General features: G+C 39.9%; 1 protein-coding gene across 2 annotated transcripts in view; it reads right to left on the bottom strand.

Annotated features, from left to right (window-relative positions):
• Nucleotides 1-16909, bottom strand: part of ADAMTS18 (ADAM metallopeptidase with thrombospondin type 1 motif 18) — a 173850-nt gene extending 156941 nt beyond the window's left edge. The window contains exons 1-3 of one of the 2 annotated variants that reach the window (XM_077288385.1): nucleotides 16636-16909; nucleotides 16450-16528; nucleotides 9320-9636 (exon numbers count right to left, since the gene is read on the bottom strand). In XM_077288385.1, the coding sequence (XP_077144500.1) occupies nucleotides 9320-9636; nucleotides 16450-16528; nucleotides 16636-16809 (570 nt within the window). In that variant the 5' untranslated portion in view covers nucleotides 16810-16909. Of the gene's footprint in view, nucleotides 1-9319; nucleotides 9637-16449; nucleotides 16529-16635 lie in introns of those variants that run through there. The other variant, XM_077288386.1, reaches the window with a different exon arrangement.
• Between the last annotated feature and the right edge of the window lie 541 nt (nucleotides 16910-17450).

Here is a 17450-nt window from a genome sequence, read left to right as displayed (position 1 = left end):
TCGAGGAATAGCGACATTTCAAGGGGACTGAAGACACAAAGAGTTTCCTTGATGGCACTTATCGTAAATCTGCACTGTTCCCAAGCCCTTTTATGGGTCAAAGCTTGTAAAACAACCTTAGAGGATCTGTAAACTTGCTCCTAAAGTACTTTCTCATATTCACAACAGCTGTGACATTGGCTTGTCACTTGTCGTTAGACCAATAAACTGCTTCCTACAAGAGTAAGGTGTAACATCCCAATGCTTTGATAATACAAATAGAATAAAAGGAGTCTAAAAATTATTCTAAGAATGTCATTGTCCTGGACTTTCAGGTAAATCTGTAGTTTTTTTTATGACTATAAGGCTAGGTTCTCATTTCGTTTTTGTGTGAGCACTAACGGACAGCGTTGCACGGCGAAATTAACGCCGTGCAACGCGTCCGTTAACGCTCCCATTGCCAGCAATGTTAAAGCGCCTTGCTAGCGCGTGCCATTTTCGGCACGTGCTAGCGATGTGCCGTTCTTTTGTGGCCCACCTCGGACGCTGCTTGCAGCATCTGTGGCGTGCCCAAGGTCCGTTCCCCGCTCTGGCAGATCGGGGATCTGCGCTAGCGGGGACGTTTAACGCGACCCCTAAAAAGACATTGCGTTAGCGCAATCCGCTAGCACTTAGCACTAAACGGATTGCCCTAACGCAATCTGAACCTAGCCTAAGTCATGTGGACAATTTTCTAATTGTTACCATTGTTCTGTAAGGGAAATGTCTTCCAAAAAATGAAAAATAGGTTTAAACCTAAAACTTTCCTGGGATGTTCTACTTTGGCTTTGACCTGGTGATTCAATCTGCATTTCGGTAAGGAGGGGGCACCGGGAACTGTGGAAGGATTAAATCACAGTGTGTAACAAATCCAGAAGACCACCTGAGATGGTACAGAATTGCTGGTATGGTAGTCTTTAGAGGATTTCATGCATATTTAAGATAATTATTTAGAAGAAGCTAAATTACAATTCTTGAAATCTCCCCAAAAAATTCTATAAATGATATTAGGAGATATGTAAAAATTCATTATTTGTCCTAGAAATATCCTTTACATGCACTGAATGCTATTAAATTGAACCTTCTGTTGGGATATTTCAAAATATTTCCATATTGGGTTCCTTTGTGATGTTAAAGTTGCGCTAAACATGGAAATCTCATATTGAAATAGAAGTGTAGAGATGAGACAAGAAGGGACTGTATACCTCCATTATTCTTCCATTTACTTTTTTTTCTTTTTCCTGAGATTGTCTTGCCTTTAGCTTCCACCCACCTGTCACCTGCACTATAGGTTTTGCCCTTTCATTTGCCCCTTGTTACACCTTATTCCTGTAGGAACAGTAAATAGGTAAATCCGTTTGGTCTGATCCCACAGAAGAGTTACTGTAGAATAATTGCTAAAAACCTTACTACTGACCATGATAGAAATATGTCAGAACTAGGTGCAAGGCATTGTAGCTTGTTGTGTATAGGGTGACAAATCCACAGAACGCCCAGAGTGCCCATGTTGACTCCTATCCACTGCCAAAAAAGTGCCTATCATGAGAACATGAGAATCAGAACTGGAACACGGAACAATGGAGGAAGAAGTCCAGGTCTGATGAACCACATGCTCTTACATGGACACTCAAGTGCATGTGTGTGATCTGTGGAAAAAATGGCTTCAGGATACACTATGGAAAGAAGAAAAGCTGGTGGAGTCAGAGTGATGGGGTGATTTTCTGCTGGGAAATCTTGTGTCCTGGTTTTATGTGGATGTGAAACATACCACCTACCTAAGCATTGTGAGAGCCAAGAGCCCTCCATCATGGTAGTGATATATTCTAGTGCCATTGGAATAATGTCCCCTGTCATATGGCATAAATAGTTCAATGGGTGGTGACTTGTCTTGTCAAATTCCAAGATGTTAATCTGATCAAGATTTGAAAGATCCATAAAAGCCTAAACTTACAAATTCACAGAACTTGGATGCCCGTTCAATGTATTTGGGGCACCTCCTGACTCTTTCTCTATAAACGATGTCTGAGGAAATAAGGATGCGGCATGTCTGGTTATGGACTGACGATTATTTTGTTCTTAGAGAGATAAACCGTCAGTCGAGGGTTCTGGCAGAGTCTCTCTCATAGAGAACACAGGAACGTTTGACAGAAAAAGGGCTCCTTTGCATGTAGAAGTCGAGAGAGATTGCTACCAGCCAAACGATTGACTGAACCATAGTTTGACAAACAGATATCTATTAGGAACCCCTAAAGAATGAGCTACTAGCAAAACACCTTCAGTGGTCTTCTGGAGCCCATGCTACAATGGGTCACATGTGTTTGGGGATCTACACAGCCACTAGCAGACACAGACAGAAAAGGGCCCTTGTGAAAGAACAGTGTATGGGCCCTTTCCACTCCAATAGCTCATCACAATTAGAGTTGAGCGAATTTTTCAAAATTCGGTTCCGATTACGATCGGCGGCAAATATTGTTTTTGCAATATTAGTCGAACACAGCCAAACATCATTAGAGTCAATGGGAGTAGAAATTACCGAATATGTTTTGAACCGATCATCAAACATAAATTTGGCAAGAATAGGGTACCAATAAGGCATGAATATGGAAAATTCAAATTCAGCGACTGAACCTGAGCAAATTCACTCAACTCTAATTACCATGTATATTTCCACAAGTGGAAGTGGAACGAGGCACCCTTACATCTTGGGCCCCTGTGCGGCTGCGCGGGTGACACCAATGGAATGTCCGCCCCTGTACACAACATAAGGCAGCATGTTTTAAACTTATGGCTGCCCGGTAAATTATCCCTCATGGGCCATGGCTTTGGATTGCGTCTCTCTAGCACAAATTAGTGCATCATGATTAAAAATAGAAAATACTACTTGCCTTAGCGAGCAATTGATCATTGTGCACAGTGTCGTAACTTGAAAATTGTGGCCCAATGCAAAATATCCAACAGGATGCCCAATTATCACAGGACTTTAATAATAATGTTTTCATATGGGCCAAAGGGAACATTTGGCTTCCCTAGGCTCCAGAACCCAGGCACGATTGCATCCCCTGCATTTATTACAGTTACACCCTTGATCGTGCAGATATATACTTGTAATACTTGTAAGATTCTGTGTGGTTCCTCTGTTACTGTAAGATCACTCATCCTAGCAACCCCCTCTAAATGAGTCCTTTCACCACATAGCATTCAATACAAAGTATTAGAAGACAGCAGTGAACTGAATGACTGAATCATTTGGGTCATCCAAAAATTAGATCAAAGAGACCCTCACAGTCTATTGAAATGCAATTTCTTCTAAGTCCCATTGTGTAAACTGAAGGCTTGAAAGAGCGGGTGGGGGGATCCTTGCAGTTTTATTGTTGTGAAGCTACTGCTAATGAAAGACACAAAGAAAAGATAAGAGCTGCCAACTGTATAAAAGAACCACCACTTCCACTTTAATTGCATTGAACAAAGGGAGCTGGAAAGAGGGGCATCCAAGTGACAAAAGTAATTGGTGTAAAAAGGATATTGAAGCCATTCAATCTTGGAGATATTGTTCAGACTGACAGTGTGATGGCTAAACTTGGCCTCGGACAGCATTGCATTTTCCAAATGCTACACGGACACTTTTTAACTATTGACTCCCTAGATGTGTCGAAAATGAAACCCACAGGCAGAAATCTGATAGAGGAAGAGTAAGGGCCCCTTCACACTGTGCAATCAAAGTCTGAACGAGCGTTCGATTTGTGACGTTTATCCGTCCTCGTTCCGAGGTTGCAAAGTGTGACATGGCGTTACGATTTGCGACGCAGCCCAGCATCGTACGATGTGAAAGAAAGAGCAGAACTTTCTTTCGTCGTAAATGTCTCGCTGTGGCGGTCGAAATCGTAGTATGTGACGGCGGTCATACGAGCTCGTAATGCGACTACGTGGGTTGGGCTTCCGCATACCTGTCTCCTGATTGGGCGTGACGTTTTAGCACGCCCATGCTGGTAATACGTCACGCTCGGAGTCGTAGGACTATGGCGGTGTGAAGGGTAGCGTACGATTGCGACGCGTGACGTTCACATCGCAACTACGTCAGAAAAAGCGTTAACATCGTAGAGTGTGACCGCTGGCTGCGAGCTCGTACTGCGATGTCGAATATGACGCAAATGCGTCGTAATCGTAGCAGAATCGACCAGTGTGAAGGTACCCTAACCTACTGGAAGGTGAGAACACAGGATGCTTTTAATTACGCTCGTTCAGTATAGCAAATAACCTTAATTCATTTATTGATGAAGATGATAAAAAACTACAAATTTTATTATTCCTCGGTTAAAACCCTGCAAAAAAGGAGCCCCATATGTGCAATATACATACTCAATCAGCTCCTCTATTTGTTCTATCATCTTCTTGTCGGTTACATGTGTGAGTGAGCTTGAAGCACCTTATCTAGGGCCATTTGCAGGAGTACTAGGGTCAGCCGCCGACGAGTGGGGGCGCCAATCTCGTTTGTATGTTTAGGGTGCCAACCTCCGCTGTCAGGCAGTGTGTGACATAGAAGCCCCATCGCAGGGTCATAGTAGAGAGCACGGTTATGTGTTATATGTGTTTATCTGTTGTAGTTGTGTCATGGTTTTAACCGAGGAATAATAAAATTTGTAGTTTTTTATCATCTTCATCAATAAATGAATTAAGGTTATTTGCTATACTAGACTTAATTTTTGACCTTTTTGCTGTTTATCAGCAATTGTTTACTGAGTTTTTTTAATTACGCTCGTTCATCAGCATCCAATTTACCCGGGAAGCTTAAACACATCTCATCATTAGATAATTAGCAGATCTGCTTTGCTGCACCCTGTGGAGAGGATTCCAGGGATGACATGATTAAATGGCCTGACACCTTCTTACCATAAGATACCTGTTGACTATGCAGACTGAACAAGAATAAAAAGGAAAAGGAACTGTAGTGAGATCAATGGACAATCAACCTCCAATGAAGGTCTGGGCTATAGGGGAAAACAACCTTTGAAGGACCATGCATCTTTTTCAACCCAAGTCATGGTCCACAGAACTCTTTAGAATAATTAATTTAGATTATTATTATTATTATTATTATTATTATTATTTATTTATATAGCACCATTAATTCCATGGTGCTGTACATGAGAAAGGGGTTACATACAGAGTTATAGATATCATTTACAGTAAACAGGTTTACAGTGACACACTGGTACAGAGGGGAGAGGACCCTGTCCTTGCGGACTTACATTCTATAAGATTAAAGTATTGATGAAATAAAGACGCTTTGCCATTGGTTTGTTTGATGGAGTACTTTTTGAAACGACATTAATGAAAACTATTGCATTCGTTTTGGACGCCTTCAGATCACAAGTCATGGTTCCTCTAAGTTAACTCTTAATATATACCTTATACAATAAATCCAAAACTAACGTAATATCCTAAAGAGGTCACCAATTGAGCTAACCATAGAAAGACCAACATTAATAATTTAGTAGAACCAAAAGTAAAGATGGTCAAACACATTACATAGCAAGGGATTACCAATTTTATGTACAGCGCTCGGGTTAGTATTCCAATGCCACTGGACCAGAGACCTGCGAAAGGTCTCCTACCTGTCGGCATCTCTGGTTCCTCTGTTGACTAGTAGACCAAGCAGGACATCATGCACATTTTGTGCCCTAATTATGACATAGCACAGGTCCTACTTACCAGAAGCGGCCTCAGGGATACCAGCATGTAGGAGGAGGTCTGAAGGGCTCAGATATGGCAGCCATGATCTACTACCAACATGGCATCTGGACAAGGTTCCTATGCATCAACTCAAAGAGAAGTAAGCCAATGTCAAACATCTCTGGAGACAACTTGGCTAATTAATAATAAAAGGAATGGGCTTGTTGATATACGACATGCCCTATCCTTCTTCTACCCAACATCTGCTGTTGGTCGAAAGTTGGGAAAACCCCAAATACATGAGATGGTTGGAATCGGCAAGTCTGGCCAATATTTATCTATCTGCTCACCTAAATTAAACTGGGGCTAATCAAACACTTAGAGTAGCAGATGAGCTGTGACATCACCAATTGTGAATGATGCATCCTGTGTTATATATTGTATATAGAGGTCTTATCAATCATTGTACAGGAGGAGGAGGTGAGCTGTGACATCACCTATTGTGACTGGTGGATCCTCCGTTACCCACTATACTTATAGGTGTTATCAGTCATTGTACAGGAGGAGGAGTTGAGCTATGACATCACCTATTGTGAATGGTGGATCCTATGTTATCTACTGTATATAGAGGTGTTATCAGTCATTGTACAGGAGGTGAGCTGTGATATCACTTATTGTGAATGGAGGATCCTATGTTATCTACTGTATATATAGGTGTTATCAGTCATTGTACAGGAGGAGGAGTTGAGCTGTGACAGCACCTATTGTGAATGGTGGATCCTATGTTATCTACTGTATATAGAGGTGTTATCAGTCATTGTACAGGAGGAGGTGAGCTGTGACATCACCTATTGTGACTGGTGGATCCTATGCTATCTACTGTATATAGAGGTGTTATCAGTCATTGTACAGGTGGAGGTGAGCTGTGACATCACCTATTGTGAATGGAGGATCCTATGTTATCTACTGTATATAGAGGTGTTATCAATCATCATACAGGAGGAGGAGTTGAGCTGTGACATCACCTATTGTGAATGGTGGATCCTATGTTATCTACTGTATATAGAGGTGTTATCATCAGTCATTGTACAGGAGGAGGTGAGCTGTGACATCACCTATTGTGAATGGAGGATCCTGTGTTATCTACTGTATATAGAGGTGTTATCATCAGTCATTGTACAGGAGGAGGTGAGCTGTGACATCACCTATTGTGAATGGAGGATCCTATGTTATCTACTGTATATAGAGGTGTTATCATCAGTCATTGTACAGGAGGAGGTGAGCTGTGACATCACCTATTGTGAATGGAGGATCCTATGTTATCTACTGTATATAGAGGTGTTATCAGTCATTGTACAGGTGGAGGTGAGCTGTGACATCACCTATTGTGAATGGAGGATCCTATGTTATCTACTGTATATAGAGGTGTTATCAATCATCATACAGGAGGAGGAGTTGAGCTGTGACATCACCTATTGTGAATGGTGGATCCTATGTTATCTACTGTATATAAAGGTGTTATCATCAGTCATTGTACAGGAGGAGGTGAGCTGTGACATCACCTATTGTGAATGGAGGATCTTGTGTTATCTACTGTATATAGAGGTGTTATCATCAGTCATTGTACAGGAGGAGGTGAGCTGTGACATCACCTATTGTGAATGGAGGATCCTATGTTATCTACTGTATATAGAGGTGTTATCATCAGTCATTGTACAGGAGGAGGTGAGCTGTGACATCACCTATTGTGAATGGAGGATCCTATGTTATCTACTGTATATAGAGGTGTTATCAATCATTGTTCAGGAGGAGGAGGTGAGCTGTGATATCACCTATTGTGAATGGTGGATCCTGTGTTATCTACTGTATCTTATTTAGGGTGTCTAATGTTAGGCCTAGCGACCAGTATGAATATTTCAAGATTTCTCATTTGTTTCTTTTAGCATAGATGTTGATTTAAAAAAATGAAAACATTAAAATAATACATTTAACATAAAAACACAACAAAAAAAACAATAGGTCATTTTCTGATAACACAGTCCAGTGACAGTGTTGCTTCCTGCTCCGGGTCAAATACATAGAAATACTTTGTTGACATACAAACTAAGATACAAAGCACAGGAGGAACCAAGAAACAAAGTGATTCCTAGAAACTAAAGGAATGCATCAATGAGATAAAGGTAAAGGCCCCTCTTCTAAAAAGAAAAAAAGCAAACAAGCAGCAAAAACAAGCAATCCCTTTACAATGGACTACCATTTCTGGTTCCACACCACTGCATATCTGAGAGCCATGAGACCAAGGAATGTTGGAATTACTAATTTGACTGTAAGCGCACAACACCATTAAAGGTTTTGATTTTGCTTTAGAAAATCCACTTTCCGTACACTATTAGGGTATTTTCAGTAATAGAGGGGGTGAACAATTCAGAAACTTTATGGCATAGAATAACTGTCAAGAGCATATCTAGTTCTCGAGGAATCCGCACATCCTACTCATTTCAATAGACACTGTACAATACTTCATTTGTCCTGCGGGGACACTGCAGGGAAAGCAAACACTTGCTGCCCAGTTTTCCTACCGATAACTACTGATCACTGAGAATTCAAATCAATGACAGAAGATGGAGGTTACACAAAGGGATTGTTTAAATCCTTTAATGAAAATAGATCATATATATATATATATGCTTATATATATATATATATATACATATACAGTATATGTATATCACCTCACATATAAAGAGAGACTCAGCAAATTTTTGGCCAGTGTAAGAAGCTGATGACTCCTCACAGACTGCAAACAGACAAGATCAGGTGAAAGGTTTAAAAATCAAAGGGTAATACTTGTCATGGGAAAAATTAGCCTTGGATTTGGAATACAAAAGAATCAGTCAAGCATCGTAAATGTGCCATGGGTGGGGTCTAGATAATGGTTCTTCTATCATTTCGAGAACCATTTCCATTTGTTAATTACCTGTAACCAGATACTTTGTCTTTTTTCCAAAAGAAAAAGATCTTAAGAACATTTATCATTATTTATGCTAATAGATTGATAGAAGAGCGTTTGCCCATCCAAAAAAAATATAATTATAGGCAAGAAAGGGGTCTTTAGAGATCAAAATTTGTTTTACGCATCTTCTTTTTCCTGAAACGGCTCCATTTATGGCCATTTTCACTTGAATGGAACTGAGTTGCAATACCCAACATGACCACTAGACTAGCGTGGCGCTCTAGATGTCATACAGCTCTATATGTCATAGAGCAAATATCTTTGGATTGATTGGCCAAGACGGTTGATATTAAGCTCCATGAATGGGTTCAAAATTTTGATGATGGAGAGAACGGAGAGACATCAAGTTCCACAACTCAATACTCCATGGACATGGAGATGGTCGCGTAATCCCTCCGAGCACTTTTTTGAATAAGAAATTAATTTTCTATGTAAAAACCTATTGTTTCAGCGATCTCTACTGAGTTTTTCAGTGCTGGAAGTAAACTGAGAAAGTTCTTTATGATTAACCATAAATATTAAAAAGTTTCTGCCAACTTTTTAATGCTAGACCATAAAATATAATTTGTCAATCATTATTTTATGAGAGAGTAAAGGTGTCTTAAAAAATTGACTTACCATGCCCACACATGTAGATAAAGCCACAGAGGAGTTCTCAAAGTTCCTGATAAATCCCTGATAAAAACAGGACTCCACAGTCTGTCCCACATCTGTTAAGGATCCATCTTTACCTAGGACATTCACAGCAAACTGACTTGACAGCAGTGAAGAGGGCTGGAGCTCCAAGTGTAATTCCTGTCCAAATGCTGAAAATCTGTAGTGCAAGGAAGACTTTGAACTTCGCGTAGATCTCTTCTTCCGACTACTGTGCAAGATATCATGTGAGATGTAGGCTCCATTGGAGTCTACTTCCACTGGCGTAACAAAGACATAATCTGAAGGTAGAGAAAGACATATATCAGAAACATTCAATGTTGTTAAGCCCAAGTAAAGTGTCTCCAAGATATATTTATATTTGCTATCAATATATCAAAGGTATCCATACTCACCTCTAGTGCTGGTGTTCTTCCAGTGGTGTTGACACTGGCCCTCCTGGGGATCCCATGACATTATGTAATGCAATCCCTGCGCCCAATCAGCGCTTGCTTCACTCTCCTCTCCTTCGGAAATAATTAACATCCAGAGTAATTGAGAGGGAAACAACAGGTCTCACTTGCTCTTGATGTCTGATCAGGAGAGTGAAGCCAATGCTGATTGGCCACAGTGATCGTGTGACATACCAATGTCACTTGAAAGCCAGGAGAGCCAGTGCCGACACTGTTGGAACAGCATCAGAACCAGAAGTGTTATTATTTTACTGGGGGGAAATATAAAGATTGAGAAGGGATTGTCCGAGTGGTGGACAATCCCTCTAAGGATTTGGCATATCCAATTTCCAACTGCTGATCATTTTGTTCTCTTGAAATAAGATGCCACCACAAGAGTCCAGCAGCGGCTTTGTCATAAAGCACATGAGTGCTTGGCCGAGCGAGCGTTCCTGTGAATGGAAGAGTTGGTTGAGATAGCTGCTGCAGCATCATTCGGTCAATAGCTATTTAAAGTGTATGGGGGCTTAAGGCTTACCTTGAGTCAACCACTATATTTGAGCACCATCTGATTGGCCTAACCGGTAAAAATTGACAATTTAGTTCTAGTCAAAGTCCTAATTGTTTTCATATAGGGTGAGTGAAGAGAGTTGGCCCCATGGACATTATATTATTGTTTGCGCTGGAATGTACCCTAATTTTTGAGCTGGGACAGCGTCTCAGAAACAACCGCTCTCTCCACCGGAAATACTGACCCCACACCGAGGAAGTTCGGACCTCCTGTGGACTCCATAGACACTAGTCTTCACACGACGCATCTACTGTGCACAAGGTAACATCTTCGAGAGTTTGGGTAGATCTATTTTTATTTAATTCAAGCCGGAATCATTGCTTGAAGCGAGACACACTTGTGTTCTAGTCAGAAGTGGATCACATTGGCCTATGGTCACGCGCTATCCTATGAGCATAGTCAATTAGAAATCAGTAGCGTAAGATCACCCTTGAGTCTTTTTCCTTTATCTATGCTCTAAAATTAGAGTACATTCCAGCGCAAATAAAAAACTTTTCCTATAAACTTTTCACCATTGGGACATAAGTGTGGTTCTGTCCTATTATTTGCAGTGGATGCCCTATTCATGCTAGTTGTTTTTTTCTTTTAATTATATTATTGTTATCTGACCCTGCTGAATTCAGTGGCAACTGCTGACTTTATAATGTGTATGGGGGCAGTAGTGGCCACAGACAGAAAAGGGCCCCTGTGCAAAATCACAAAAACAATATCTGGGTCCTTTGCAGTCCAACAGCTCATTATAATGCAGAATTCCACCTTCTTTAAAAGTGGGAATGGGCCCCTTGACCTCTTGGGCCACTGTGTGATTGCACCAATTGTATGTCCACCCATATAGGGGCCTCCTAAAGCTGCATTGACAGGTGATGTCTTTGGAGAGAAAGATCAGGCATGTCGAGCATCAATGCCAGATTCTTACTTAAGCTGCTGTTAGAGGTGTCTGGCAGCAGTTTTCTCTATTCTCCCAATTAAAAACACATGCCCATTCGACCTAAAAGAAGATAGACATGCATGAGTGTACAGAGAGATAGAGGTGGACACAAAGAGCATTCAGATGACAGCTATGTGAGGTATATGGGATCAGGTTTTTGTAGATGAGATAAAGTTGTATTGAGGGTAAAGATCCTAAACAGACAAGCAGCATCAGATGCTAGAATTGGGGAAGGGCAGAGGTTACTACTTTCTGAGCTCATATTGTTCATGATCATTGGAAAGGAGATCTGAGATAAGAAGGGCTCAATGGAAACAAGGAAGAGGTTGAGCAAGAAATACAATGGATGGAAGCTACCACATTCAAGAAAAGTACAGGACCTTGTGGAGGCACATTAAGGACTTTTTATTATAATTTGGTGTGTTCCTATCTGGAACTTTTATGGGAAATTAACAGGATATGGCAAACATGCATGATAGATACCGCAGAAGAGCAAAATGATTTGTATGAATCTGGTCCAGGGTCCAAGTTGGTACTCCGTGGCTGCCAGTCCAGGGTATGAATGATGGCATCCTGAGCACCGGCTCTGACATATACAAATCATGTCATGACTAGGCTTCAGAGGATGCTATGATGTTGAAGAGGCCATACAAGCATCAGAGGCGCACTGGATGCTGGCAATCGAGAGCCTGCCAAGGAAATTCGTAGGATCCTGGTCAAGACGCCATGGAGTAACAATGTGGACTCCAGACCAGGGTCCTGCAAATCTGTTTGCTCAACTCAAACAGTTACACAACCCTCCTTGGAAACCTGTGTCTATATATATGGGGTCCAACCTGCATACTACCAGGAATGGAAAGGTGGTGGCGTATGTGCTGCTGTCTCCATTCATTTCGATAGGAAGTGTGAAAATTGATGAACGTGCTTGCTTGCCTTCGCTATATTTGCATGTTTGGAGGACCACTGTTCTCGAGATTTATGCAAGTCTCAGGATGGGATCCCTATCTATCAGACATCCATGGCATATCCTGCCATCAAGGGGACAACCCTTTTAAGATGTGCAAAGCTCAATACAGTATAAGATACTGCTTGGATGAATGAGCTATCATTGTAATGAGCCTTGAATAGATATTTCTCCATTGGAAATAAACAATGGAGGGTACTACTTAAAGAGGTTGTCTAGTTAAAAATGCAGTCCAGATGATAACTAGTCGATTGATGGGGGTCCAACCACCATGGAACCATGACCGAATGGCACTTTAATTCACATTAAAATGAAGCAGCATTGCCCATGCTCAAATCATTCTCCATGGAGCTACCAAGCGTTGCACTCAACCTTTCTGAGCAGCCTCATAGAAATTGAGTGGAATAGCATTTGACATCAACCTGCTTCTCCATTTTGCAACAGAAATAAAAATTCCTCTATCTACAAATCGGTGCAGGTCCCAGCAGTTGGACCCCAACCAATTAATAAGTTATAAGCTATCCTGCAGTAAAGCTGGACAACCCCTTAAATGATTGAAATCATAGATATTGAAAGTCGAAAAGAACTACAACAAAATTCAAGCAAATAATCATTATTCTATGAATAAGTTTCATTGAATAGGGAAATAATAATGAATGACTAAAATCAGTCCATCATGTAGTATTTGCCATGGTATGTAATGTTGCAGCTAATTCTGCAGAACAAAAGTCGCTCGGGTCTTTCTGATGCTACTGTTCCTCGAAATGCACATTTGACAACTCAATCAAAACAATAGAGGTCAACAAGGGATTCCACCATTATGTTTTTGTAGTTGCATAAAAAGAGGATTAGTCAAACTTAAAGACTTTAGAAAGAACGATTACAATAAGTCCTTTAGAAAAAAAACATTTGTCACCACCAGGGGGTTATACTGATTACCCGTTCAGCACAATATGAGTCAGCAAATAAATGATTTAAAGGGCCTGCTCTGTTCATGCTCTGTCTATTAAATATATTAGCCCTACTCATACATGATGATCCCGAGGACACGGACGTCAACTATAATGGGTCAGAGAATGTTAATTGATTAGTTATGGTGCCAACTGCGGGATTATTTCATCCAACCTCAACCCAACAAGGTCTACAGATTCTACGTAATGTTTGCATATTTTTTGACTGACATTTTGAAACAAGTGGCCAACAATTTGGAGCCCAATGTTCAATATAGATATTACAAGATAAGGTTAATTGGTCAGATGGGTAGTTGAGTATTTAATCTAATGTTATGATCGTCATGGTTGGCTGCACTGTGTATAGATCAATACCGTTGCATGGTCTAAAGATGTCTTCTCATATTAGGCACGACTCAGCAGAATTAATTTTAGCCGGATTAGCTGCCAATCCAATTAATATTGGAATCTCCTAACTCTATTTGTATTTTGACATGCTATATCTGTTTAGTTATTTATTTAGCCAGAAGTGACCATTATTTCCCATGCACTTTTGGCTGATCCAAGCTTGTATATGTATATTGAAACTTGGAAGAGTAGCCATCAGCTGAAGAAGAGTTCCTTCTTGACATACCCATAGGATTTGGCAAAAATGTAGATGCAGGTCCTGTTTCTGAGATGCACACCTATCTCTAGAATGAGAATTCCAGAATCTCCCCAGACTGGCTGGCATCTAACCAGCAGTGAGTGGAGAGGTGGACATGCAGGTGCCAACACTCTCTATTCATTGCTATGGGAGATAGGTAGAGATAGGTGCAACCTGCAATGTCAGACACGTATGGCATTTACTATAGATTATTCATAAAAGTATCTCATAAGATAATCACTTTAAGACGAGCAAAGTCTACATAGGTGGACTGAGCCCACTTATTTCAGAGGGGCCGAATGACTATCTTATGTGTATCAGGACCTCCCGGGCATCTTGAATTTTCCTGATCCTGTGTTGAGAACACATGCATGCTCAGTCAAGCATGCATGAGTATATCGGGTCAGGAACAATAGTTATTAGGCGAGCAAACGACCAACAATGCAAAAATGAATGATTCTCTTTTCACTACCATATTCCGATACCTAGACTGGTCTTTGACAGATGGTTTTGTCTTCTTTGCCCAGCACCCTTGGCTCAGTTTCTTGGCCACCTCTGGGGTTTATAATGACCAACAATGTCATCACATCATGGCACAACAATATCTTAACATCTCAGGTGGGCCTAGTAAGCACCAGAGCACCCACAAAGCCATTATGGAGTTGGAGGAAGTGGAAGTAAAGACTGGCTGCAACGGTCAACCGAAGTGGAGGAGAGTAGCGTGAATCAAAATGCTCATCTATAATTGAAGATGTTTGGGCCTTGTAACATCCAATTGTCAAGATCAATGGCCAACTTTACCATGGGCAATGATTACTGTGAAATATTCTCCCAATTCATACATATTGGCACACTGGAAGAATGCCCATACAATCCAATTCCTTCACGGTCATCTTTACCAACATGTCCACTATCAAAACAATTAATTTGGAATTGTGAGTATAAGGAGCATGAGGAACATACAACATCTAAGGCAAGCACCATGAGTACATCATGCCCAATGCTTGCCCTGGCCATCACAACTGGAATGAGTCGCATGTTGTTCTTTCCAATAACTTTGATAAATTATCAAACCAAAGTCCTAACACTCATTTGACCGAAGGTCAGAATGTCCAGGCCTTAAACATAATGTTAAAAGAAGCATAGCCAATTACTGATCTTACTTGGAAAACGAAATGGAAGACGTTAAGGGAAAAAGTTATGGTTGATTCTACTCTACAGTTCAAGCCAATGGTCATCAAGAAGGATAAAAATGAGGACAAAAGTCATAAACGTCTGTTGGAAGAGATCTTCATGTGTTATAGCCCTAGGTCATATTGTTTACTGGCCTTCTGTAAAAAAAAACAAAAAACGTGGCAATGCCCAATGGGTCCACTCATGTATAGCTGATGTGGTATTGGGGGCAATCTTTTGACCCTGCCATTTTTACTTTATTTCAATGTCTATACAAAGTTTTTGCATGCAGTTAGACTCTCAGGGGATACTAGACATATTTATATGCCATATGAATACAGTATATAGTAATCGACTGTAGTTAATGCTGCAATAAATGAATAGCTGAGGTTCCCAGACCGGATCTGCAGGAAGCAACATCTGCAAGAGTAGAGAATTCCTTTGCAACCCTGAAAGGCAATGCTTGCTCATAGTAGGCACTAGACCTGTCATTAATTCATTATATCACAGAGAGAGAGCAGGACTTTACAGCCCCACAGTGAGGCCTAGTCATTAAACTTGACAGTAAATTAATCCTGTCAATGCCGGGCAGGCATGAAATACCCTGAAAGGGTTACACGAGAAAACATGTTTCTCCAAATCCAACCTCTTTTTTTTTGGCTATTTTAACTCTTTCCTTAAATGCAAGAACAAGATTTGTAGAAGCAACTTCAAGACATTGCAAAAAAAATGTATGAATTTCCTCTTATCTGGAATCTGATTTTTAATAAATTGTATGAACCTGACAAGTCCTAGAATTTCACGCAAAAAAATAAACGCATAAAAAAATCTGCATTTTATTTAGTTTTGGAGGACTTTATATATAAATTCTATGTAATTATCTGATACTATTTTTTTTTTTCATTTTCTCTGATGAGCAAAAATAATGATTAATTTGGTTTTGGAATGTTTATAATATATGATATAGCTATAACATAAATGTTTTGATAAAAATTACACATTCACTGTATGTTAATATATGTATACTATATATATATGCTATGTATATATATATATATATATATACATATATGTGTATATATATATATATATATGTATATATATATAGTATCTTTTTTATGTATTTGAAAATATTTTGGTAAATATTATAAATTAATAAATGTAAAAAATATACATATATTTACATAAAGTTAATTTTTTGCTTATATTAACTCCTTGGGTGCCACATCACCAAGCAGATTTAGTTTCAGCTTTATGGAAACCAACGTACATTACGATAATATATTAACCTTTGATTAACACAATTAGCATATTAATAAAAAATAAATAATTATAATAATAAAAAATGCAATGATAAAAGCAAACTAAAAAGGAAAAAAATGCAATATTAAAAATAATATCAGAAAATGAATGCAATGAGTTTATACGAACCGTGATTAATTCCTGGAAATCCAGCGTCGCTCGCTAAGGAGGCAGCGAAAGAGACGCATAGGCAGTAGAGTTGAAATGTCTGAAAAGACAAGAACAGATGATATAAGTGATAGATGTGTATGGAAGGATTTCACCGTTTAAAAAAAAATATATATATATTTGGAATAGAAAAGTAAGTGAACCTGCCTTGTCCAAGCCTCCAATCCACAGGATTGACAAAAATGGCATAGAGGTGTATTGCAGGATAGTGACAGGTAAAGTCCACAGGAGGAGAATAAAATAATCCATCTTCTGTACGGAATGTAATCCTATATCTGCTCCAAGAGGCATGCAGAGCAAAAGGCAGGATGTTCTCATCATCTTAGTGTAGGTGGCATGTTTGCATCCAGGGCATCTAAGGTGCCTCTTGCTAATGTTCTCAGGTAGAGGAAGGAAGAGACAGTGATTGCACTGATCATCTTAACCCTAGACTCGGCTTGATGCAGCAGCATTCCCAATAATACAATGCACTCTACAGCCAGCATAGGATTTCTTCTCCGGCCCCCTCCTCTGTTCACGCCTCCTTGTGTCACTCAAATACATTCCTTGAAATTTTGCATATACTGTCGTATCACATGAGAAAACTTTTTAAACTTTTTTTTTCTTCTAACTTATACAGTAAGTTACAACTTTCAAGTTTAATCCAATAAAATATCAGGAGATTAGTTCAGAGATATATGGAGGAAACAGATTATGGATGGCTTTGTTGGTCAATGTTAGCAGTTTAAATTAGATATGTTGGGGAATTGGAAGCCAATGAAGGTATTTGTAGAAGAGAGAAGTGAAAGAGTGGCGAGGCAGAGGTGGATTAGTCGGGAGCAGAGTTAAGGACAGACTGTAGAAGTGCGAGAGTGTTAGCAGGTAGGCCACAAGGAGGATATTACAGTAGTTGAGGTGGGAGATGATGAGGGCATGCACTTTAGTAGGTTTGGGGTTGAGAAAAGGATGGATTCTGGAAATAT

The sequence above is a fragment of the Ranitomeya variabilis genome, chromosome 2, assembly GCF_051348905.1.
Source record: "Ranitomeya variabilis isolate aRanVar5 chromosome 2, aRanVar5.hap1, whole genome shotgun sequence".
Lineage (NCBI taxonomy): Eukaryota > Metazoa > Chordata > Amphibia > Anura > Dendrobatidae > Ranitomeya > Ranitomeya variabilis.
This window is presented reverse-complemented; position numbering and strand designations above follow the sequence as displayed.